Source organism: Antrostomus carolinensis, unplaced genomic scaffold, assembly GCF_000700745.2.
Source record: "Antrostomus carolinensis isolate BGI_N321 unplaced genomic scaffold, ASM70074v2 scaffold22076, whole genome shotgun sequence".
In the NCBI taxonomy this organism is placed as follows: Eukaryota; Metazoa; Chordata; class Aves; order Caprimulgiformes; family Caprimulgidae; genus Antrostomus; species Antrostomus carolinensis.
This window is the reverse complement of record NW_010322778.1, coordinates 33021-58917: the sequence shown is the minus strand read 5'-3', so window position 1 is coordinate 58917 and position 25897 is coordinate 33021. Positions and strand designations below refer to the sequence as shown.

The following is a 25897-nucleotide window of genomic DNA, read 5'->3' as shown; positions in this document are numbered from 1 at the left end:
CTGGGATATTATAATAAAAACGATTTTGTTTTCTTTCAGTATCGCACCAGGAGTATTCCCATCATTAAATCTAACAAAGCATCATCTGAAAGCACCACGCGTCGCATTATAATATATGGAGTCCAGGATGAGAATGGATCCCATGTCCAGAATTTTGCCTTGGATATCACTCCCCCTCCTGAAGTGATTTACAAGTCAGAACCAGGCACTAGCGACGGCATGAATGTGCTAGGGATTGTGATATTCTCTGCCACAATGGGTAGGTTTCAGACATGTTTGGTGTGTAATAATCCAAGTATCCATTTAAGAGAAAAAGATAGTGGTTGGGTTGTTTGGTTTCTTGGTTCACCTTTTTTAACTGCTTCTGTCTAAACTTTGTGGGGAAAAATGCAAGACTGTTACAGAGGTGTTCTGCCAACCTTTTGAAGGTAAATAATCAAAATCCTTGATTACTTTTGTTCCATGCAGTTCTGTTTTCTATGCATGTGCTTACATTCTTTTTGTTTTAATTTTTTCTGGATTATTTTGAGCTTTTATTTATGAACCATTTATTCTTGACTGTAAGAAACACTTATACAGTGTCCTTAGAGGTAGGAATTACTATACCAGGTCAGACCCTGCCAATATTCTGTTTCATTCTCTGGACAGTAGCAAAAATCCCAGACAAAGTTTCAAGAAATTCTGAAGTAAACAAGTCTGTAGCAGACTTTCTTTCCAAAACCCAAGAAGTCAGTACACTTCTAATGCCCAGAGCTCCAGGTGTTGTATGACAGGAACAAAGAACTTCCCACACTGCTCTTGGTTCAGGGGGCACCAGGCTGAGACACTTCCCGCTCTCATGGCCGGACGTTTCACCCCTGCAGCTGGCAGTCCAAGCAAAACCTGCTCCCAAACCAACTCCCTGGATAAAGTTCCCCTTACCAGGCAGAAAATTACTTTAGCCCTGGAACCTGCCCTGTCTGTTGTTCTTACCCATTCTTAGTCACATTTTACCACATGATTAACATCAAATATAACTGTCACTATAAGAACCCAACTAAGACAAAGAGCCTCAGTGTAAGTGAGCTACAAAGGAATATTTTTTTATCAGTTTTAAATCTGTGGATCTTCTCTTTGACTGAAACTTCTCTATTTTATTTTTGCCATCTTGCAATGCTGATAGTTATATACCATCTAGTAGATTATCACAGTGGACTCTAAGAGCTTCTGTCTGGCTAATTTAGTCAGTGTTACTTGCTGAAGGAACTCATTGGTGCCATGTGTGTTATATTGTTTATGGATTTGGAAGCAGGAATTTAAACAAACATACCATAGTTAATCATAAAGTTCTGATGATTTTTACAAGAAAATACTGATTACATTTTCCTCATTTAAATTTATTCTTGGAAGTTAATCTAGTCAGGAGAGGTAGTTCCATATAACATCTTGGACTGTATTTAGTATATTATGGTTCATACCAGCACAAGAGATCAAAAATCAAGTCTGGAATTAGCAGATGTGTCTCTTTTTTTTAGTTTCTCCAGAGGTTGGTATTCCCCATGCAACACTGCTGGAAATTGACTGTGCCCCAGTTTGTAATATTTTATAGTCAATTCCCAATGTACAATGTCACAGCAAACACTATTCCAGCCAAAAAGGATTGGCTATGAATGAATTAATTACATGTGTTTATTGGGATCAAGGGCATGTTTATACTTCTGAGTATAGAAGATCATTCATTGTTTTCCCAGAACTGAATGTATTATTTCGTGGTGGTTTCGCTTGGCTCGCACTTAGCTATTAGCACTATTCTAGCTACTAAAAAGAAACCTAGCTCTGTCCCAGCTAAAAACCAGGACATACTTTTACCATGCTTCTAAGTCTTGCTGGCCTGGGGCTCAAGAGATGGAAGCAGAGAGCTGGTTTCTTCCTGGCTGATGTACAGAAAATACACTGCCAGCACTGCCATGCCGAGCATAGCCCCAGCTGCTGGGTCAGCTATGACTGTGTCAGCCACAAACCAACCTGAGACACTAAACTCTCAAAACTTGTCACCTGCTGGTGACTATTTCAGACAGTCATTTTGAACAAAGGATGCAGCCAAGCATTTATCACTGTCTTCAGCTTTCTGCACATCCCCCCGCCCCCAAAAATTAAAACAATTGAACAGAAGACATGTGGCTTGAATATCTATGAAGAAAGAGCATCCTTCCAAAGTTTTTATTTATTGCAAGAAAAGGTGTGCAGGCCTTGGTGCTTTGTAATAGTTTTACTCACTTTGACTGAGTCTTATTTGCAGAATGGTCTTTTTACATCATTTTGGCATAGAACAGCATCAGGGTGGGTATGAGTTTTTATTACAGCTTCTTTAAGGTCCTCAAATAGCATCAGAATTGCATAAAGGGACAAGAATTTAGACTTGAGCTAACTGTCTTTTCCTTTTCCTGAAGTGGGAGCTAAACTAATCTCAGTCCAGGAATAAATCCTGTGCATGAACGACTGGACTTCTTTGCCAGCCATGCATTAAAATGGGCAACATTTGACAGGCAGAGTGTGAGGTCAAGACATGTGAAGAGCTTTGATGCTGGGCTCAGCTGTGACTAGTTGTATTACCTCTTCTCATACAGTGTGCAGGAATTTCTGTTAGAGATCACAAGTGGCTAAGCATTGAGATATCTGATCTTTTGTTCTTGGAGGAGCACACATTATTTATTCTGTACAAGGAAAATGTTTGCATTGAAATGGAACTTAGTATGGTGGGACTGCAGAAAGAAGGCCCCAGTCCTGCCTGCTGCCCCATCTGTCCCCACCAATAGCCACATGCTTAGGTAGGACAGTGTTTTAAAGAGCAAGTTTCAGTTATTCCTGTAAAATGAAAAAGAAGGCATTTCTTCCTTTTGGCATCATACAGAATTAGAAGCCAAGACTCTTGTAAAATTCCCACCAACGAGGCTAGAAAAGCTGAACTATATTTAATGTCCTATTACCAGAGATGAGCAACATGCTTAATAAAGGAGTGTTGTTTTCTGACCTAAAAGTTAGAGCTTAGATGAATATTAACAGGCTTACAAACCCACACTGAATGCACTGTTATTGTGAAATCCCTGGGTGAGGCAGCTGAGAGCCTCCCTCCCTGCCTCAGGAGGGGGTTGCCCTGGAAGCAGTGCTGCCTGAGACATGGCTCACGAGCACAGACGTGGGCTCCGAGGGACAGAACCCGGGCTCCCGCCCAAAGCCTGGTATCAGGCTAACACTGCGTATCCAGAGCGAGTGGCAGCACACACTCCACTCAGCCCCCTGCTTCCCCATGGAACTCCCTTCAGAAGCAGTCGCACTTGGTGCACCGAGCTTGTGAAGTGCTTCCTTGAGAAATTAACTCGATCACTTACAATCCTTTCAGGGAGTGATGGTAGAAAATTAATAAGATAGGAAAATTATGTCTCTATATATGCATTATTGGAAACTAACACTGTCTGGAGAATATATGGTTAGATGACATATCCCAGAGCTGTATTATTTTCCTTACTGAGTGATGGGTGCACATAAATGGGTTTTCTTTGCTTTCTTCTTTGCTGGTTAGTCAGTATAGCAGTTTGGCTTTTCTTTGCATGAACTTGCATTTCCTTATCTCCCCCAAGTTTACAAAGCCTGACTGATTACAAGGGTTGGTTGTTATTATGTTTTATAAGGGCAGTTAATGATAGAACAAGAGGAAATGGTTATAAACTGAAAGAGGGGAGGTTTAGATTAGATATTAGGAAGAATTTCTTTACTGTGAGGGTGGTGTGACATTGGAAGAGGTTGCCCAAAGAAGTTGTGGCTGCTCCTCCCTGGAAGTGTTCAAGGCCAGGTTGGATGAGGCTTTGAGCAACCTGGTCTAGGGGAAGGTGTCCCTGCTGATGGCAGGGGGGTTGGAACTGAATGATCTTGAAGGTCCCTTCCAACCCAAACCATTCTATGATTCTATGTAGACAGGTATCCACTAAAAATAGGATGGAGACCCCTCATATTAATCCCCATTATCAGAACAAACCTCAGTACTGTCTTTGACCCAGGAGTGTCTCATGGGTGCTGCCAAGTTGTATGCAGCACGCAGTGGTAAGGCAGACTGCAGGCAGAGGCAGCTTCCTTCATTCGAAACATGTTTTTATGTTTGTCTTCCATGGATCCCTCAGAGCAGGTAAATCCATCTCAGGGCTTTATGAGAGAGTTGAAGGAAACAGGCTTTCTACTAGAGCAGGTAAATCTACAGCACAAAAGTCTGTACCACCACAGGGAAACTTTCAGGGAACTGCAAATGAAAAAACCCCGAGTGAGGGGAGAGAGCCCTGTATGGAGCCAAAGCACAAGGCTGTGGCCTGGCTCCCCAGCGTTCTCATGGTTGTGTAAGGTGAGATTTTCAGACACTATGTCTGTTTATACAGCACCAAGATTTATATTCTTCCAGTCATCTCCCATTTAGTTTACTTTGAACTACAACAGGGAAGAAAAGCACGGGGGCTTTGCATGAAGGTACCTGAAATATTGAACTGGAATGCCTTTGTTTACAGGTATAATGTTGGGAAGAATGGGGAACAGTGGCGTTCCTTTGGTCAGCTTTTGCCAGTGTTTAAATGAATCTGTCATGAAGATAGTGGCAGTTGCTGTTTGGTAAGTAGCTGTTTTAGTAAGAAAATCAATATTTTTTTTAAAGAGTAATATAATTTCAACAGAAGAAGATGAGCAGAACTGTCGTAAACTTATTTCCAAGGAAATAAAAGAGGGTGAATGATCCTTAGCTTTGCAGGGCCTCAGCATTTGAAGGAAGATACGTACACACACATCCCATCCCTGGCTTGTACTGTCATTTTGAGAGATGCACCCTATAGATTATCCCAAAAAATGAAAGATGGTATAGCTGGGTGAGTGTGTGCTGTATGCACCAGGGGCACTGCCAAACCTTGGGCCTGCCAAAAGGGGTTATAGTGCATCCAGGCCACACAAGGGAGGAGCATGGTGAGATACTTCCACCCCTTACAGCACTGCTCCACTACAAATCCTAACCTGGCTTCAGCTCACTCAGGAGAGGGCTGGGCTCTTCTGCTGACATAACTGTACTGTCAGTGTGGTTGCTGCCAGCTTGGCTATCTCTGCACTGAACAGCACAGGGGAGTTCATGTACCCAGAGCACTTGGCACTTGGGATGTCTCCAAGTCAACGAAATAGCCCTCAATGAACCATCCTAGGATATGTCACATAGGAAAAGCCTTCAGGACAGTCCTAAACTACACTGGGAGCCAGCGAGACCTACCAACCCACCTGCCTCAAAGATCAGGGGAACAGTAGGTGACTGCCAACAACAAAAACTATCAGCTTAGCATCTATCCCACCCTTCAGAAGGTCCCCAGACAGCGCTCAGCCTGATGTGGGGGGATCCCACTACCAGCACTCAGCCTTTGTTTCCAGCTACCTGGTCCAGTCTGAGCTGGGTCAGGGAATGATTGCTTGGTTAGAAGAGTTCAAGGGGGTAGTAATTTCTGGAAGGATGAGAGGGAATCAAGCTCTTGGGCAGTCCAAGAGCATGTCTAATGCATATTGATTTTTCTCCTATGTCTTCCAAAGGCAACATAAACATTTACTTAACAGCTTCCAACTAAAATCCATGAAGACTTACATGAGCACAAGCACATCAGCAGAGCTTAAGATTCATTCCTTCTCTCCCCAGTAAATTACCTGCCTTAAGCTAAAAAGCCAGAGCAGCCTTCTGAACCAAAACATTTTAAAGTCATTCCTGATCAGCACCTCAGCTGTGCTGAGGAGTACCCCACATAAAAGACTGTTTAAGCCAGTGCTTCAGGCACAGTCCTCAAGTGTGAGAGAGGGGCTTAGTCTGATAAGACAGCAGAACCCGGCTGTGCACTGCTACTGGAAGGACAAGGCTTTTCTATCTTACACTGATGGAAGGGGGCTGTCTCCTAATAATGACTCTCTTTCTTTTTGTTCAGGTATTTTCCATTCGGAATTGTGTTCTTAATTGCTGGTAAAATCTTAGAAATGGATGACCCTTCAGCAATTGGGAAGAAGCTGGGTTTCTATGCCATCACGGTGGTTTGCGGCCTGGTGGTGCATGGGCTGTTTATTCTGCCAATGATGTACTTCTTCATCACCAAGAAGAATCCCATTGTCTTCATCAGAGGGATTCTTCAAGCCTTGCTCATTGCTCTGGCCACATCCTCCAGGTATTATACGGTTTCTAGACAGATGCAACAAACTACTTGCTAGATCCTTACAACAGCTTTCTGTTGGGAACAGCACACTCGAGTTGTACTGGAGCAGAGATATTTTTATATGGACAATGGCCTGTGTCAGATTCACTGGTATATTTGTAAAAGATGTTTCTCTCAACATTTGGAACTTATGCATGGGAGCCTTTTGACAATAATGTTTGTCAGATTGTTTTCCCTCAGTTTAAAAAATATTGGAGTAAAATGGTTTTTCTTAGAGGAATAGAAAGGAAATAAGGGTATTTTTCCATAAAAACAAACATTGTGCTTCTCCAAAGTGAATATATATAAGGGACACACACTTTGTCCAGAATTAATTTTCGGTATTAGTGGAGAACCTTCTAGTTCAGTCATATGGAAACATTTTACCCTTTCTACTCATCTGAGTCTTTGTTTCATGGTACATTAAGAAAAGGCTGTGGTTGCAAGCTTTTGTGCAGCACTGGAAAAGTATTTAGCTGTTCTGCTCAAGGAATAATATATTTTGCATCCTTTTTAGGGAGGATGTACAATGAGTTTTAACCATAGCTGAACAAAGGTACAGTGAAAATGGGAAACAGCTTGTGAACTGGTTATGAAAATGACACCCAACACGGATAAACTGGTGCATTGAGAAGTGATTGAAAGGGCTGGAATTGAGTCGCATGGAGTGGAGACAAGAATGACAACTAAAATAACATTTCCACGCAGCCAATATCACGAAAACACAGTTTCATGGCATCTGTGGCTGGAGGCTTGTTACTGTGAAGTAATAAGAGCAGCTACACCTACCACTTTTAATGCAGTAATAAAAGCCACAGTACAAGCAGAAAATGCCAGGTAAATGGGTCTCTTTAGCACATCTTACATCTTTATTATTTCTACTGCCAGCTGTAAAAGAAGAAGGCTAAAGAAAGGAAAAGATCCCTTCCTTTTATCTCATTTTTGGTTTTGGATTGTTGACATTATTATTGTTATTTTACAGAGAGACTGGAAAATACTAAATTCTTATCCAGATTTTGAAATTATGACAGCTAGTAACAAACACCTGCCTTCATCTACTTAATTTAGACTTCAAGTTAGTAATTAGTACATAATCAATGATAAATTGGGAACATCTATTTCTGAAGAAACATAATGAAAAATTAAAAGGCTTTATTAACCCCAAAATATTTATTATAAATAACAATAATGACTGAGGAGTACTCCATCTAGTTATATTTAAATACTGATTCCTTCTTCCATCTTATAAAAATTGCTATAATAAATTGAGCTCTGATGACTAATATATTGTTTCAGATAATTTTATTGTAGCAACTTCTTATCCCTTGTGCCTCTAATCTTATTTTTCTCTATAATTTCCCAAATTAATGGAGGAAGAATTAACATAATCTCTCCTACAATGGAGTGACCCACTTAGAAATAAAGTGAGTTTGTAATTGGTAGGATTAGAGAAGGAAAAGGCAGGAATGATATACAGATAAATTCTGGGAGAGTAGTCAAATATTGATTTAAATAACTTCTTTTTAATAGTCTAATAAGGGCCGTTATGTAATCAGCACATATGGCTTTGCATAGGGCATCATCACTGATAAATAATGACGTGAGTTTTGCAGAAATCTGGAACTGTTCTACAGCATTATCTAAGTAAATAAACACATGGAAAAATAACAGTGGAACTTCCCTGAACTCAGATTAGCTAATGTCGTTCATTTTTGCTATAATCTTCTGCAAAATGTATTTCTGTTACAAAACATGACTTCTCAATGCAGTAATTACCATCCATGCTAAAAGAGAAATAATTTCTGTTTTACTGAAGAGACAATGAAAAAGAGAAAACTTAAGTTCTACTAGACCTGTGCCCAATTTTAGAAAAGCCTAAAACTTTTATCCCCAGCCCGTTGTCCTGATTAGGCTCATTATTGTTCTAGCAAAGTCTGACAGCGTCATTTGGGGCAGGAAGGTCAAATGCAAGATGGCTGCTATCACATGAATATACATACAGTGGGTAGGGCAGGAGTGAGTACAGCAGAAGGAATGTATAGGACTTAAAATAAAGAAGGGAATGATTATTCCAGGACAGTTGAAAGGTATTGGCATTCCACTGTATTTCATTTTACAGTGTGTTTTCATACATAACAGTTTGCTCCAAAATGACCTATAAAGAGCAACATACTGTGAAATACAAAGTCAAGAAAAAATTATGTGTTGAGTAGTGTTTTAAACTCTAATTGAGCTTAAATAATTAAGGGAATCTTTTTTGTTAGAACATAAAAAGTTTGTAGCTTAAGATGTCATCACATCCCCAGATTCAAGTAAGATGCTAATTTTGCACTCAAAGATGTTGGAAAAGGCTCGTCAGGTTCACATTTGACACACTTGACTATCTGCCCTGCTCCTCTAAGAATTCTGTTTCTGAAGAACTCAGCTGCTGACAACTCATGGTTTTTTAATCTGTACCATTCCATTAATTCTCTTTTTTCTAGAAAAAAAAAGATATTTTTTCTTAGAAATCTAGTCTGAATTTTTCTCTTCTTAGGAAAAAAAGAGAAAATTTTGATCCTCATTTTACCTTTAGCATCTATAGAAGAGTTTATCCTTTCTCTTCTTTTCTGTTAATAAGCAACAAAAAACCACAACTTTTTCACCAGTGTAGGTCCCTTTATCATAGAATCAAGAGAGGTTTAATCAAGACTTAAAAGATCAGCACATATTCCTCCATTTTCAAAAACAGATTACTTTTCTTAATTTTTCCTATTTTGCATCAGCATTGCATTTTTGTTTTATAACCGATTTACTAGTCCTTTACTAGTCTGGAAAGTTTCAGGGCTTGTGCTTGTTTCTTCATTGGATCTCATCTCCTTACTGTCTCTAGCTCTGCGAGTATCAAGCCACTTTACAATCATGAAGGGATATTGAGCGCTTTAAGGTAGCACTCCCTCCCCTTCCACTGTGCAAGGAATGATTACATATTTATAGGCCCAGAGAAGGTGTAGAGTGGGGACAGAGCTCTGGCACCAGCTGGCAGCTCAGCCTGTCAGGAATCACCAGCAGGACTTACTACCAGAAGAGATTTATTATCTTTCCTGTCAGAAGCTAATGCACCACCAAAGTTAAGGTGAGTCCTGAGGAAAGGCTCTGAACTTAGAGATTTGGGGCTTGGACATTTTAGATGGATTTAGCTCTGTTTGCCCCTTCTTACTAGTGTGTATATTTTGCAAATCCAACACAGGCCCAACATGGTTTTTAATGTTTTTCTGCTCAAATAGCAGTGCCTTGTCTAGAGATAGCTGAACTTTTCACCTTCATTACACTGAAACAAATGGATACTGCACATAACTGAGCTGTTGCCAAAAGAACATGCACAAATAATTGGGGCTGGACAGGAGAGCTGCTTCTCCTGACAGTCAGCACATCTGTATTTGGTTAAATAATACTTGCCACAGGGGCATTATATAACACTCATAATGTGGGTATTGGATTTTCAGATCATCTTAGAGGAGAACAAAGAGTTGGTTTTAAGTACTGATGTGTTTCTTGCAGATGTTTCTGTGTCAGTTCATGTCTACATCTCCATATAGAAAGAAAACCACAGACCAGTGTCCTGATATTCATTCCAGCCAGTCTGCACCTGTGGAAAGCTTTCTTTTTAAGCTAAAAAACTGCAAGAACAACAACAAAAAACATGTACAAAACCCCAGAATGTGACACAAGGGAACCTGAAAGCCACTAAACAGCTGTCTCATGGCAGTGATTTTATTGAATCTGAACATTATTTCAACCCATTTCCCTTTAGTGAAAGGTTCTGCACCCCATTCTGAATCCCTTTATATTTCTCCAGAAATCCCAATCACAGCAATATTTTGGTTTGCACAGACATTACTGGAGAGGCAGGGACAGAGAAGAAGATCTCTCATTCCTTTGGTGCATCGTTTGGAACTCAATGAATTCAATCCCTATGACCAGCACCAAGTCCCTGCACCAGTCACCTGGCCAGCCACCCCCTGAAGCCAAACCCTTGGCCCCAGGATGGGGAACAGGCACCCGTAGCAACGTACACAGTTCCTCTTTGCTGCATCACTGCGGTGTGGACAGCACGCGCTGCCATCGCCCACTCTGCCCTGCTCTCTGGTGTTCAGGCCACATAGCTGGCCACATAGTGGATTTCTGACTTGCTGCTGTCTTTCCCCGACATCTCTCCTCATCTTGTCACCTCTGACTGTACTGAAAAAGCAGTATTTGGCCTACAGCAAAATTCCTCTTGATTTTAGCTTTCCTCGTTCCAACGGCATGAGGGAATTTTATTTTTCTAGGTCATATTTCTATATCATTACTGAATTAAAGCAGCATCTTCTCAGCGCTACATCCCATCAAAGAAGCAATTTTCATCTTCTCTGAAGACAAATGATAAAACTTTTTTTTTTTTCAAGGGTTTTGCTGCTTATGAAACATTAAGATCTTGGCTATTGCGCAGTGTAAATTAAAGGCAGATTTAGCAAAAGGGAGATGAGATCAGTTTGTTGATACTTTGGAGCAAATATCAAAATGCATTTGAATGATAAGATAAACAGAGCAGGCTGAACAGCTGCTCTTCCATGGTGACTAGCTGTCTTTGTGGTTCACACTAGTAAGAGCTTGGCCCGATCCAGCAAGAGCTTATGATCAGTCTCTGCAGCTGCAGCATTTTATCCCAAAATTGAGATAAGACTCTAAAAATGTATTTTTAATTGTCAGAGTTAGTGCTGGGAGAAGATACCTCTCCTCTTAGCTGAAAGCTTTAGAACAGTTTTTAAGACTTAACAGATTAAGATCAGTGCTTTAGAGTATTTTTTTCTTCTAATAAATGTTACATGTCAGGCTTTCATGTTACTGCTCCACTGTTTAACACTAGATAAAGCAGCTTTCAAAACAAACTTTGCCTAATTTAACGGGAAAGACAAATTAAAGGATTTATTTGAGAATGTTTTTCATTGAAAACTCAGCCATTGAAATTATATATTAATAAAACTCAAAAATGACAGTAAGAACTTCTTTTTCTTTGCCACTTTTAAATCACCAACAGCCAAAGTGTTAAATAAAACACATATTTTCTGATATGTGCCAGATGATACGTTATGAATAAAAATGAATTGTCATTGAACAAGACAACCTCTCCTAGGATACTCCACATAACTTTTGTCACCTTATATTCAGGAAAAGTTCATTCAGATTGAAACAGGTGCCAAAAGGGCAATCAGGGATGTAAAGTAGCAATCTTGTAAGAGAAGACTTTAAAAATTCTGATTGGGTCAATTCAGATTGAGAGGGGATAAAACTGATTTCTAACAATACGTGTTTTAACAGCTGGGCTGATTTGTGCAAGGAGAAATGCAATAAAAGCAAATTTAGTATAAATTGAAAAGTGTTCATCTAGATTCATAAATTAAATTTCTCATCTGAACAGTGAGTTCTGAGAAGTCTTTCAATAGAAATAATTAGGCCAGACAGTCCACTAGCTCTAAGATGTGGTGTCATAAATTTGAGTGAGACTGTGTGTAGTAGTTGCCTGTGCTAGGAAGGTACAAGAGTCTGTGACTTGGAAATTTGCTTCCTTTCAATATCTTACACAATATTTTTCATCATCATTGCACTTATATTCTGCCTTTTTTTTTTAATTATAATATTTAATAAAAAAAACCCCAATGTCTAGTTATGTGCCCTAGAAATTTTACTTCTAATAACACAAAATTAAAATGAAAGAAGCACCTGCTCCTCTGTGAGGTAATGCACAAGTTTAAAAGCTGAATTCTTGCAAAAACAATGTCCTATATTCCATGTGTTTACAGTGGAAATAGATACAGATTTTGCTGGTTGTGCCATTGGTGTTACGTGATTGTTTTGCACAATCTTTGTCACATGTCAACCAAATCAGAAGATGTCAATCAGTTAAAATTTACATGTTTCACAGCTCAGCTCTCTGCCCTCACAAACAAAGTTTAAAATTCTGGTATGTCAAAGTGTGGGCAAGGTGGAAAGGGCTTGTAAGATTTCCTTTTTCACCTCTTTTTCCCACAAAGAAATTAGACAGTGTTTTGCCACAGAAAAGCCAAATGGCCAAGGAAAGACTATCTTTAAAAACAAGTAACCCTCCACAACTGAAGTAGCTGCAGGCAAGGGAAATGATGAATAATAAGTTTAGTAATTGCTTCCTGGCCATGCCTACGGCTAAGAACATCTAGAAGTGCTGCTGTGGCAGTCTGCTCCTAGTTGCAGCTACACCAGGGATTTCAGTTCTACATGATCTATGACACCCAGCCTCACCCTTTTATTTTATAAACATTTTATGGTAAACAAGACATAAGAGAATTTCAGTCATTCACAAATTAATGCATGAAAAATTATAGCCATGCCCAGGAGAGAAATGACATCTAATGTGTAGTTTGGGGGTTTATGCTTTGCTGTGTTTGTTTTTCAGAGTAAATATTGATTACTGGCTTTAAACTGGAAGAGGGGAGATTTAGATGAGATCTGAGGAAGAAATTCTTTCCTGTGAGGGTGGTGAGACACTGGCCCAGGTTGCCCAGAGAAGCTGTGGCTGCTCCTCCCTGGAAGTGTTCAAGGCCAGGCTGGATGAGGCTTTGAGCAACCTGGTCTAGTGGAAGGTGTCCCTGCTGATGGCAGGGGGGTTGGAACTGGGTGAGCTTTAAGGTCCCTTCCAACCCAAACCAGTCTGTGATTCTATGATTAAATATTAGGACTGCCAGAATGAAAAAGTTTAATATACCCATTACCAGAGATAATTTCATTTCTGTTGCTTCCTTTCCCTTTCAGTTTATTTGCATACTTAGAGAATTACTTTTGTCCAGATTTTCATGGCAGTGACTGCCAGTTTGTAGTAAATCATTCACCAGTCAGACTGTATAAGGTTATAGAAAACAGACATTGTCATGAAAGCATAGACTTGTCTTTTTTCTTTTGTGTTTCGATTTCAGGAAGCTACTTTTCCTTTCCAAACACTGCTACTTTCCTCAAACAACAGCTTGCACAAATACAACATGACAACTCCTACTCATGGAAACATTTTGCTAATACATTCCTGCAAACTTAGGGTTATGATTTCAGAGCTTTCAGGATCTCTCTGTGATTTTACAGGTCACATGTAATGACTGAGAAGGAATTTGTAGATCAAATGTGTTATCTGCCTTTAAGAACAGATAATGGTCATTATAAATACGGTTTAGATATCAGAGCCACACTGATGATGTGCAGATCACAACACACAGCAACTGAGCAATGTGAATTGCCCAAACTAGAGAAAAGATGCCTACATATCATGACTCGGGGCACGCAGATCACAAGAGAACAGAACATTAAATATCTCAGTATGATGATACCAATATTTCCCCTATAATTACTTATCCCTTTAAAGAGGCAACTGTGAAATAATTTTGAAGGAGTTTGCTATTTTACATCTATTGAAATAGTCTCAGATACTGAGCACTATATTTAAATTAGTATCATAACAAGGAAATATTTTACTGTTTGTATATTTTCTTCAATGGTATTACTTTTTTCCATAGAAACTGACATGCCATAAAAAATAACCCCTCACTCACTTGAATGCAGTTTAATTTTTGTTGACATATCAGTGAATGTGACACTGTATGGTAAAATGCAGAATGTTACAAAAAGGCTGTTATAATATAAATATAAAGATAACCATGTTTAAGTATGTTACTACTTAGAAATCATAGAATCATAGAATATTGTGAGTTGGAAGGGACCCACAAGGATCATTGAGTCCAACTCCTGTCCTAGCATAGGACAATTCCAAGATTCAGACCACATGTCTGAGGCCATTGTCTAAATGCTTCTTGAATAATGCATGCATCTGATTGAAAATTAGGAAACCAGGTAATATTTAATTAATTGTCTCAGTTAATGAAAACAAAAATCCAATTTTTTTTTTAGAGGGTATGAAATTGAGGGTTAAAGTTTGTACGAGGTCACTCAATGATCCTTGGGGGTCCCTTCCAACTGACAACATTCTATGACTCTATGATTCAATTTACAATGAATACCTGTCAAACAGTCTTATACCATTCCACTCCATTTCATACCATTCCACACACATACATATTTATATCTCATTTACATATGTACACATTATTATATGACCTGGAGGTGTTTAAGGCCAGGCTGGATGAGGCTTTGAGTAACCTGGTCTAGTGGAAGGTGTCCCTGCTGATGTCAGGGGGGTTGGAACTGGATGATCTTTAAGGTCCCTTCCAACCCAAACCAGTCTGGGATTCTGTGATTCTATGATTATATGTGATTGTTATATGATCACACAAGGGACATGGGCAGATCTGTTCCAGAGCAGAAATGGGATCATGTTTTCCTGAATACAGGAGCTTGGTCTGTAGCTTTTATTTTCAGGCATGCTATTGATAAAAGATCTTTGCCTAACCCCTTCCAGAAATAAGAAATTGCTTATGGATGAGGTAGGACGTTACTGCATTAATGCATTCTGTGGCAAACGGGGGAGTTTCTTGGTTAGAGCCATTGCCCACTGGGATATTTTAGAGTTTAACCCAAGCAGCATTCCAATCTCTTATAAGATGTCACTACCATTATAATTAATTGCCTAAACTGGTTGTCTAATTACTGTCAATATGCTGTGAGAACCAGGACAATCCTTAAGGGCATTTCCATAGCATTTCCTTACAGTCAAGAGCCTTTCTCACTTTATACATTTCCCTGGTTTAACACTTGCTGTTTACAAATGGCTTTCTATTTCAGAAGGCTCGGAAGGAAACGTTTTTAGAAACTCTGAGTGCACGACAGCTTCAGAGATTCTACTAATAAGCTGCACAGGGTGTTGCCCCTGTTTTGCGTTTGAGTGCACAACACTCAGTGTACTCGGAGCGTGCTGCCTCTGCGGGATTTCTGTCCCTTTTCTTCAGAAAAAGGGAAAGAGAGAACAACATTCTTAATTTTGGGGAAGCAAAATTTGCACTAACTCTAACATTTATACATGTAACTATCTTTAATCCCCCTCAAGCAAAGGAGTGAGTTACACGGCACGTGAGTTACACGTGCAGACCAAGGAATGAAAAGCAGTGCTCATAGTTAGTGTAGAACTGACCCTGCCTGGAGAAGGTTTGCTACAATTTGTTCTGTTCCCAGAAATCAAAATAATTCCATGTGTGCTTCTCTCTGCTGTTTTGCAGCTCAGCCACACTGCCTATCACTTTCAAGTGCTTGTTGGAGAATAACCACGTGGACAGGAGGATTGCGAGGTTTGTGCTGCCTGTGGGAGCCACCATCAACATGGACGGGACGGCACTTTACGAGGCGGTGGCTGCCATCTTCATTGCGCAAGTAAACAACTATGAGCTGGACTTTGGGCAGATTATTACGATAAGGTATAGACCTCAAATCCCACACACTGCGATTCGCTTGTCTTGTTGAGTCTGACACATTCTTGTATGTAGCAGTGTTCAGAACAAAACTCATCATCGCTGTTATCAAAGGGATGCATTCCTCGTGGGATGGTTATTTTTGGTTATTTTTAAGTAATGCAGAGATCAGGGACTCTACAAAGAGGAATTGTACTGGGGCTGTTCCCTAGAAGTACTGTTCCTTCTGTTTGAGGCTAACTGCCTAGTTTTTACTTTTGATTTTTACTACCCATTGATCATTGACTAGGATTGGAACATTTTACTACTATTCGTGTTTAAAACACTATTTTTAACATCAGAATTTAACTTTAACTCTGGTTTGCATCTTACATGAGAGGAAAAGTTTTTAAAAAACTCTCAAACTAGAAGTCCTGTATCAAATACAAGGAATAGTGTGTGTTAGGAAGCTCTTTGTCAAACCCTGGAGGAGTAGGGGAACAGGGAAGGAGGACAGATGCTACTGTCAGGGGCAGGTTTTCATCAAGATGTCATATCATTCAGATGTTTTTTAAATGTCTTCTCTGCTGTTTGTTAAAGCAGAAAACATCATAAACAACCATGCGGTCAGTGGGTAGAGAGTGCTGTAGCAGCATGCTCTGTCCTTGAAAGGTCTGTAATGGATCCAAAAGACTAGAAGATCCAGCTGAACAATTCCTGCCAGAATAACTCCAGTGGCTGCCAGAGAATGCCTGAGGGACTGAAACCTGCAGGCTTCCAGCAGGGAACAAATTATTAGAAAAACATTCCTCATAGTCAGAGCCTTGTGCAAAATACTGGAGATCTACTTACCTACCCACCCAGTGACCTCATCACTGCCCCCTTTACACTCCTGGGCCTTGCCCATCTTCTGCTGGTCTTCAAAACCTTCATGACAAGAGGAGGAGAGTCCTGAAACTAACCCCAGATGACAGCTGAGGTTTGCTAATGGGCTTCTGGCAAGATCTGGTTAGACTAGAAGCAGAAGAAATAAATTGTGCCCATATGAGCTCTTCCTTCAGGCTGTCTCTCTCTCTGAAAATTATTGTAATGACCCTGTGCTAAAATTTAGTCTTCTGTGATTTTGAATTTGTGGATATTTTTAGACTGTGGGCACAAAATATGGCCCAGAGCATGGGCAGACATTACATACACCTTGAAGCAGAGAATTGTGGTTTGAAAAAATTAAGGAGAAGAAGGACGATGGTAAATGGATAGTAGATAAGTTCTAACTTTCTCTTAGCAGAACCCTATTTTATTTCTTTATTTTCACTGCCCATATTAAGTGCTAGAACATAAGAACCAGGTAGAAGTAAAGACGGTAGAAGGAAAATACAAATAAAGATTGGAAAAATACAAGAACAGAAAAGAAATAAAAAGACTGACTTACAATACAAAGGGATAAATAGGAAATCACAGTGGATTCAGTACCTTGAATATCTGAAGCCAAATTCTAGCTGTATTCTATGGGCCAAACCTGCCCCAGATCTTGACACTTTAGCATCTGGAGATTTGAAATTCAAATATTTCTCAGTGTCAGGTTGTATTTCACAGAGGGGAAAAAATGTTAGAAAAATAATCAGTCTACTTTGCTCATAATTTGTAAAATCCAGGTTGACAGTTTATATCAATGTGATTATGCAAACCTAGATGTAGCAGAAAAAGAGAATAAAGATCCTATTCCCATCAACTGAGCATATTATAGGAAGAAACATCAAGGTAAAAAATCAATGGAATAGCAGCTTGCCTGTACAATCTTAGTTAAACATTCCTAATTTTGCTCCCAATTAAGTTATGAGACTTTGTGGCCTGAGCTTGTGGCTGCCTTAGAAGGCAGAAGCAGTTCTAGTCACCTAGCCAGTTTATAGCACTAACTGGAGAACCTTTTAATGTTCATTATATTTATCTCTTATTCAACTACTGAGCTTCTGTCCCTTCCTTTCTATCTATTTATCTATCTCTGCCTATTACAATGCTATTAGGATGCTATAAAAACTAACTTTCAAAATGTAGTTTGAAATCTTTCTCACTCCCCATCACACCCACATGCAAATGTGTATTTTTTTTATTGCAGGAAAGGGCTCTAGTTATAAATACTGATGCTGCTTTACTGGTGCACTGTACAGCTGTGAGCATGATACTGGATATCTCTGTGTCTCAGTTTCCATATGGGTGAATACTGTTACCCTCATTTTCCATCATGGGAGGTTGATGAGACAACTGCTTGCCAAAAGCTCTGAAATTCTGGATTGATGAATGCAGTGGATTATCAGTGTATATGCTTTATGTCATCCTTTTACAATTGTCAACATTTGGTTTATGTCTTTCTGCTGGATGGCCTAGCTCTTGGAAGTGGCCAGATGGGCGGAAACGAATATATCCAGTCACTTTTGCTCCTGGAAAAAGGAATTAAATCCCTTCCCTAAAAATAGCATTATGAAAAAATGTTAAGCCTGCCAGGTCCACTCTTGCCCTGGTCTCCCATTCATTTCTGCTTGCCTGGCTGAAAAAATGGTCTGAAGGTCAAGTAAAAATACTTTCTGTAAACTGAAGAGGTACAGTCATATTCACGTGTGCTTCACATTTAGATCCAAGCATGCAAAGCCATGTGCTAGGCAAGGACTTCACCGTTGGCCCAGCCTCTTTACCCTTGGCCTAGCCTCTTTGTGATGGATTGACATTAAATGGCCTAGCCACAGCCAGCTGCGGATTTGCCTGGCACAGGAACTGCCCATGATGACTCAGAGATGTCTGCTGGGAGCTCTGCTGCCAAGGGTGAAGTGGCAACAAGGAGTGCTGGCAGATTTGTGGCACATAGCACTGCATGGTGTCATGAACAATGAGAAGCTGACATAACTCAGAGAAGCCCAGAGCCTGGCTGCCCCTTTCTCTGCACTTGTGATATTGAAAGATAACAGAACTGCCCCACCAGTGCCAAGGCTGCAAAGGTAGAGGGTGGGAATTAGCACTGGGCAGACAGTTTGGCCTGTTCCTGCTCTCTGACCTGGCTTCTAACCACAAAACACTGGCACTTCTGTGCACTGGCTTGTGTATGAAGGATTATGGTTTAGGAAAGCTCTTGTAGAAACGTGGTTTCTTGCAGAGCAACCCATCACTGGTAAAGCTTATTCCTTTCTTTCTCTGTTAAAGTATCACAGCAACAGCTGCAAGCATAGGTGCTGCAGGTATCCCACAAGCTGGCCTGGTGACAATGGTCATTGTTCTGACCTCGGTTGGGCTCCCGACAGACGACATCACATTGATTATTGCTGTCGACTGGGCACTGTAAGTAACAGCAAGCTTTTGAGGTTTCCAGTGTGGCAACATGGCTAAGAAGGCAAATGGTCTCCAGGGATATAGTAATACAAATATCCATGGGAAGTAAAAGGCTTGGGAAGTAATTATTTTGCTTGAAATGGTGCTAATGTGGCCTCAGATTAAATACTCTGCTAAAGTGGGCATTATATTGAAAAAAGATGTAGACAAATGAGAGTCTAGATGAGACTTGGACAATATGACCTACCTGGAAGGGCTAAAGAAGCAAAGTTCCTTTAGTCTAAAACCAGAGCAGGCTGAAAGAGGTCACCACAGCAGTTTCTGATACAGATAAGATTGTCCTGAAGACGACAGTGATCAATTGTTTGTCACATTCACAGGGAGGGAGGATGAAGAAGTAGACCAGAGTAACTGCCTTAAGTCAGATCACAGGAAAACCTAAGAATGATTTTTATCCAGAATGATAGTCAGGCAATGGATGTGGCTGCACCTAGCCAGGTTGGAGGATGACCTTCATGAGAAGTTTCAAGGTCAGGCCAGACAAATGTCTGTCAGGTGCAACTCTGGTATCTTGCCTTGGACAAGGACAAGAGGACGATATTCCTAGGAAATGTGGTTTGCCTGCTCTGCTTATCAGCCCACTGACACTTCAAGGACATCATCATCTCAGTGAGCACTCCACAAAGAGGCATGAGCCAGAGCTAAAGCATGTAGTCCCACACCACAGGTACCAGACTCGCTCTGCCTGACCCAGCCATGACAGTGCAGTGATGGTTGGTGCTGTATTCAGCTACTATTACTGTAACCAGAACCATGAGATAGTCAACCTGCACCTAACCCCTCAGTGCACTGCATCAGGACTAACAATGGTCCTTTTGTCACGGATCCTGATGCAATTCTGCCCTCTCTGATTTCAGTGCTAGACAGGCAGCAGCAATTTGTAGTCCCTTGCGCAGAGCCATGTTTTACAAACGCAGCCATTCTGTAGAGAGTTAACTTTGCTGCATCTCTAATCACTGAGGATTTAAGAGCAGAGGCAGAGGCTAAAATTTAACACTGAAAATAAAAAAGAGATTCCTGTCACCCATGAGAAGACCTACCTTAATAATTTGTAAGAAGTGGTTTATTTGAACTCTTAACTTTTATGTAAATGTCCATAAATCATTCAAACAATTTGGAATAGTCTAGGAAGATGAATTGTAAAATATTGGTCTGTAGTTCATTAGCATTTCAATTATTAAATAACTAGTGTATGCATCCACAAGGAAACAGTCCAAATTATTTTTTACTTAATCTATATAAAATATATCTCCATTAATATAGTGGAGTTTCATTACATCAAGGTTCTGGGTAAAAATGTGTTACAAGTCAATTCTGTTCTATATTCCATTTTATTCAACTTTAGCCAATGATTTTTTTGTACGAAGAGTTGTGAGAAGAAATTGTTTACTTTCCTGTTCAATGTCATAGAATGTTATTATTATTATTATTATTATTATTGTTATTATTATTAGTCATGAGAGTTGTGTTCTATGCATATTTTATTTTAGGAATATCAGGAATATTCTTCTGTGAAGGATAAATAATTTCTGCTGTGGGCACCTAAACTTGGGAATGGCAGTTCAGATTTTAATAAAGCAGCCTTTCTCATGCTAGTCACTGAAGCACAATAGTTAATGAAGCACAACAAAATCAAAGTATTTTAAGCTGTATTACAAAAGCCTTTTCCCTCTATATCGTTCAGTTTTCACCCAGCTCTTGCAACATCAACATTTCATTGTTTTTCCAGTAAGTCTTCCAGCGTATATGGGAATTATGCTTCTTTTTGTCTTACAAAACTTTTCAAAACAACAGACAAGAAAATTTTTCAGGCTATAGTTCCAGATGGTATTAAAAAGTAAGCAAGGAACAGACCCAATTTTCTGTCTTTTGCAGATGACCTTTCATACAAAAAGTATATTTCTATATTTCGGCACTTGGTGGTTTCAAGAGCCTGCAGATGCAAAGTGTCAACATGGTTGACATGATGAATATTTTCAATATTAGTTTTGGAAGTACTGGAGTATGAAGAATGCTTAAAGAAGGCTGGTTAGATGATCTCACGAGACTGAAATACCCATTACAATGCACTGCAGGTATTACAACTCATTTAGGTAGCCATAACATGTATGTGAACTTCATACCTGTAGCTAGTGCCTAGAGATATAAAAAAGAAAATAAAAACGTTTCTCAGCTAGTTTATTAAACACAAGGTCTTAAGTTTTGCATCTTCAGTTTTGAATCTTTAATAACATCATCTAAAGCTAAAATACCACTGTTAACACCTGACTCGTGTGTTTGCACTGGCAGAAACGCCACTAGCAGCAGGTTGGCCTCTGAGTGGAGAAAGGCCAGTGATGTGCAGTGGGGCTCTCCTCACGCGTAGTGCAGACTGCTCTGTACACACAGAAACATGGAACAGAACTGGGCAAACAACGTCCCAGGCAATCTATTTGCTTAAGAGTTTTGGGGTGGTGCCCTGTTTCCTCAAAAACATTCTATCTTCAGAAGAGATGTTAATCAGAGCCCAAAAGGGAACGCAAACTCTTGAGCTCTGCTCATACAGCTGCTTCTCTACCACAGCTGATGCTTTCCACGATCCAAAATTAACAGCCCATAATATCTTTCCAAGAATAAAAATTTGATGATCAACCAAGGGAAAAAAAAAAGTCTATGTGTAACAGGAACTTCTATCAATATGTGCTGTAACAGTATTTTTCCCTGCTTAATGTATTCTTGTGGGAATTTTCCTCAAGGCAAAACCCAAAATCAGAACAGCAGGAATTAGAAAAACGGATTCAGCAAACAAGCATAAGGGACTGGGTCCTCGAGTCAACACGCACATCTAGGGGCAGGCTGTGAAATATTCATGAATATTCTATATATTGAATATAATATGCTGAAGTTACTTGCAGCTGCAGATACAATTTGGGTAACTGCGCAGGCAAATAACCTTTCATGCAGGAACTTTCATGCTAATTAGGCAAGCAACTGCATAAACATTTGCATGCACAGAGAACATGCCTAAAATATCTGAAAAAAAATCAGCACAAAGTTTCAATTCTTTTCTATATTAAGATACAGGATCAGAAATCTGGGCAGTGTTGATATTGGACTGTTTCTGACTTTAATAAGCCAAACATCTGGAGATTTCTGAACCTCCATTTTATAACCCACATTTATAAATTAAGTTACCAACGTGACACAGTTTTCAGATGTGTATGTTTTTCTTGGAAAAGATGTGATATAGTTCAGACTTAAAAGCTATATCATCTATTTGAAATCTCGTCAGTTTTAACTAATGGATTCCAAGCTGTTTGAAGTGTAGCGCTTTTCTATGACAACCACTTACTTTTGTGTATTTACAGTCTGTATTGTAATAGTTTTATTTTATAGACAGTGGGTAGAAGGTGTAAATAGGGAAGAAATGATCCCATAAATGAATAAATGAAAAATAGTGAAACTGTATCTATACAAAGTACTGTCAAGCATAAAAATTTAAATTGGAAAAAATGATAACTGAAAATGAAGAATCTTTAAGAGCCGCTGGTAGCCACAGCAACCACAGCTTTTTCAGAAATGAACATGACTTAAATATGGTCAGTGCCTGCTTCGTTGGAGAGTGTAGTTATTTAGCACTCTTCTGAATAGTTTTGATTGTATTCTGCACATTCTATCAATACAATAATTTTCTAAACTAGCACTTTGGTTGCTGAGATTGGGACCTTGATAACTAATTCAAGGTACTGGTTGTACTGGTTGCCCTCTACTTTTATTGTATTAAGACATCTGCAGCACCAGCCTCCAAATCAGGCCATAGTACTGGACCTTAACGTAAAAATTGGTTATAAATGCAGTCTTGATCTGCTGTGTTAAAGGTTTTTAGTGCTGAATCAGATTGCATGTATAGGGAGGCATAGCTGCTCTAGTTAGCTCAGTTACAAATTAAAGCATGTGGCAGCACAGGGCACTGAGCTCTGAAAAGGCTGGAAAACCCAACTGAGCAGCTCAGTAACTAGTAGCTGCCCTGTGCCAGACTCCTTACTACCATTTCTAAACTTGTTAGTTCATAAAAACAGCCCAACTGGCCTTCAGCGATAATTACTGCAGCGATGAAGGCATAAGAGTGTACCCAAAGAGCCAACAACTTACAATTACTATTTCATTTTCCAGAGACAGGTTTAGAACAATGATCAATGTCCTGGGAGATGCGCTGGCTGCTGGGATCATGGCCCACATCTGCCGGAAGGAGTTCATCAAGGACGGTGATGAGGTAACAGCGCCATGAGCCAGGGCGTGCCAGCGTGTGCCATATTACGGCAGAGAACCTGCGAGCTCTCAGCCTCCCACGTTTGTTTCATCCAGTTTATAAAAACGTGTTTCAGAGAGAGGAAAGAGTTGGGCAATGTGCTGCTTAGCCAGAGAGGGTGGAGGGGTCCTTTTCTATGAGGTCATGCACGAAGCCACTCAAGTTCAAAGCTTGCCAGCCAGCTGTGTCTCTGGCACACTGGGGCTGGAAGCAGGAGAAGCAACTGCAGTGTCCTGCAAATGCATGAGGTGCTGGAACTGTGAGTCTCACACTCAGAACCCAATTCCTGACTGGCCATTAAATCGTCCTTCTTCTAAAAATGTGACCAGCAACAGAGCAGGGTGACAAGTGTCTTATGTCAAATGTCAATGAGCTTATTGGTTGCACATATACACACTCATAGATACCTTTACCTCCCCCTACACACAAATACTCAAGAAGCTCAGAGAAAAGCAACTACCCCGGGTGTGTCAAGCCTCTGTGTTAGCATAATCTGAAGCTATCATTGCAATAATTTCCTTTCTGGACTAGCACAAGCACATTGCTCCATTCTTGATTTCATTCTCATCTTCTACATTTAATACAAGTCCCTCCTTACAACTTTGTTTTTCCTTCTCTATATCTTATTCCACACACCACACTTACCTCTGTGTTCTGCCCCTGTCTCCCTCTACACCTATGCTTTTTTTCTTTCCTCCTTGGTTTGCATCATTCAGTCTTTCCTTGTACCAGGAACTCCTTCATGTGCTCTCCCTTCAAATCCTTGACAAAGGAGATTCCTAATTCCACGAGCTCATCGTGCTTGGAGATGCTAATCTCCAACCATTTCAGCTCACGGCACACTCTCACTACCTTTCTTCCACAAAGACAGAACAGTTTATGCAGAAAAGTTTCAGGACTGATTTTCACAAAGCATGTTTCATGTCTGTGCATCATTTGTAGTATTCTACAAAGGACAACAGTATTAATAGCAAAGTTTTATTTCTATTATTATTTCTCCCATTTTACAGACAGTTTTTCTGGTAAATCCTGTTCTTATCCTGCAACATGGATTTAAAATTCCTGCTCTTTCAAATTTTATATAGAAAAACAGGCCTTATCCTCTGAGGTACTTAGCACCTCCAGTAATTACTGATGACAGGATTAAGCCTGAATATATGGGTTACACATACAGCTAGCTACAAAAAAAATAACACACAACCTAATGGTAAGGTTTGTCATCCATTACAAGCCAGAATTGTAATCTGAGTTCCTGCATAACACAGGCCTCCTGACATTTCACTGCTGTATTTAGAGCTCAGAACTCAAGAAGAGATGTTTCAATAATGTAAAATCTCTCCTAAGGGATTATTTAGTCATCCATGATGAGATTTTTCTTTGCATCGTGCTCTATAATGGTATTAAAATATACCATTAGTCTGCCATATGTTTTGGCTGCATAATGTGTGGAGTTAGTAATGTATACTCAATGGCCAAATTTTCTCAGCTGTGAGCCCACCTCTTTTCTCTGCCAGTGTTTACGTCTTACTTTCCCCATCAGAACTTCTGGTTTGATTTAAAGGACACTTCAATATTTAACTTATGAATCAGTCAATAAAATCCTCTATTTCTTTTGAAATGGTGCAATCTTAAAATACAGGTGTTAGTTTATTGGGTTAGAAGAAAGGCAACAACAAATACTTACTGGTCTATGTAATTGCACTCAAGAGCAAGCGCTGCCCAAAGCTCAGTGTACTGGTCACTGAGAGTCCGTATCTTTCAAACTGAAATTCTAGTCTTTATCTACCCTATTTACGTTGTTTTATTGATGCAAGCAGTTATTGTTGTGGGTATAAGTTAAATTTGAGTTGTGTCAGAATTTTTATTTTTACATACTTAGAGACACCTTCACTTTATCCAGATGGTGCAAAGATGGTTTAGTGTATATAAGAAACATGTCCTGGAAGTCTATGGAGGCCCTAGATAATCCTGGTGAATGTAAAGCAGACCACAGGCTTTCAAAGGAGAAACTCCTTTCCTGTTGTATTCAGCAAACAGTGGCAGTATTCCAAATCTTAATGCTTTTCACATAGGTGCCATTGATCTGTGAAACTAAGCCTATTAACATCCATCAGATTGTGGCTTACCAGAGAAATGGCTGTGTGAAGACCATGAATGCATCTCGTGGACCAGAAACAGTGAAAGGGTTTCAGCATCACATACCCGTACAAGTGGAGCAAGAAGAAAGTCCAGTGGAGAATCACACTAAGAAATCCACCAGTAAAGACCACTGCACTATTGAAATAAATGAACTAGAAACAAATGTGTAACTGCTACACTCAGTGGTATCTCACACCCCAGTGACCTGATACCCAATCTCTACCTCACAGCTGGAAGAGGGACTCTTTGCCTTGAACAGGAAAATGTGGGATTATCGCCACTCTGCTTGTACTGGAGCTAGGAGACCAGCTGTGAACGTCAGGAAAGGCACACAGCTTGCAAGAGACGCGGGCTTCTTTAGGCGGAAGACTTTAATACTGAAAAATTAACTAATGGACGACAACTGTTTTATTCTGCACTCATTTGATTCCAACATAGTCTTTGACACTCCTTTGGCTTCCTTTTTTTAAGTTTTTTTTATTTCACCCTTTTGG

The 25897-nt window shown here is 39.8% G+C and overlaps 1 protein-coding gene across 1 annotated transcript in view; it reads left to right on the top strand.

Moving 5' to 3' along the window:
• Positions 1 to 25573, top strand: part of SLC1A7 (solute carrier family 1 member 7) — a 57562-nt gene extending 31989 nt beyond the window's left edge. Inside the window, exons 5-11 of the mRNA XM_010170380.1 lie at positions 40 to 259; positions 4530 to 4629; positions 5964 to 6197; positions 15434 to 15628; positions 18791 to 18925; positions 23129 to 23228; positions 25337 to 25573. Of these exons, the coding sequence (XP_010168682.1) occupies positions 40 to 259; positions 4530 to 4629; positions 5964 to 6197; positions 15434 to 15628; positions 18791 to 18925; positions 23129 to 23228; positions 25337 to 25573 (1221 nt within the window). The remainder of the gene's footprint in view (positions 1 to 39; positions 260 to 4529; positions 4630 to 5963; positions 6198 to 15433; positions 15629 to 18790; positions 18926 to 23128; positions 23229 to 25336) is intronic.
• The last annotated feature ends 324 nt before the right edge of the window (positions 25574 to 25897 follow it).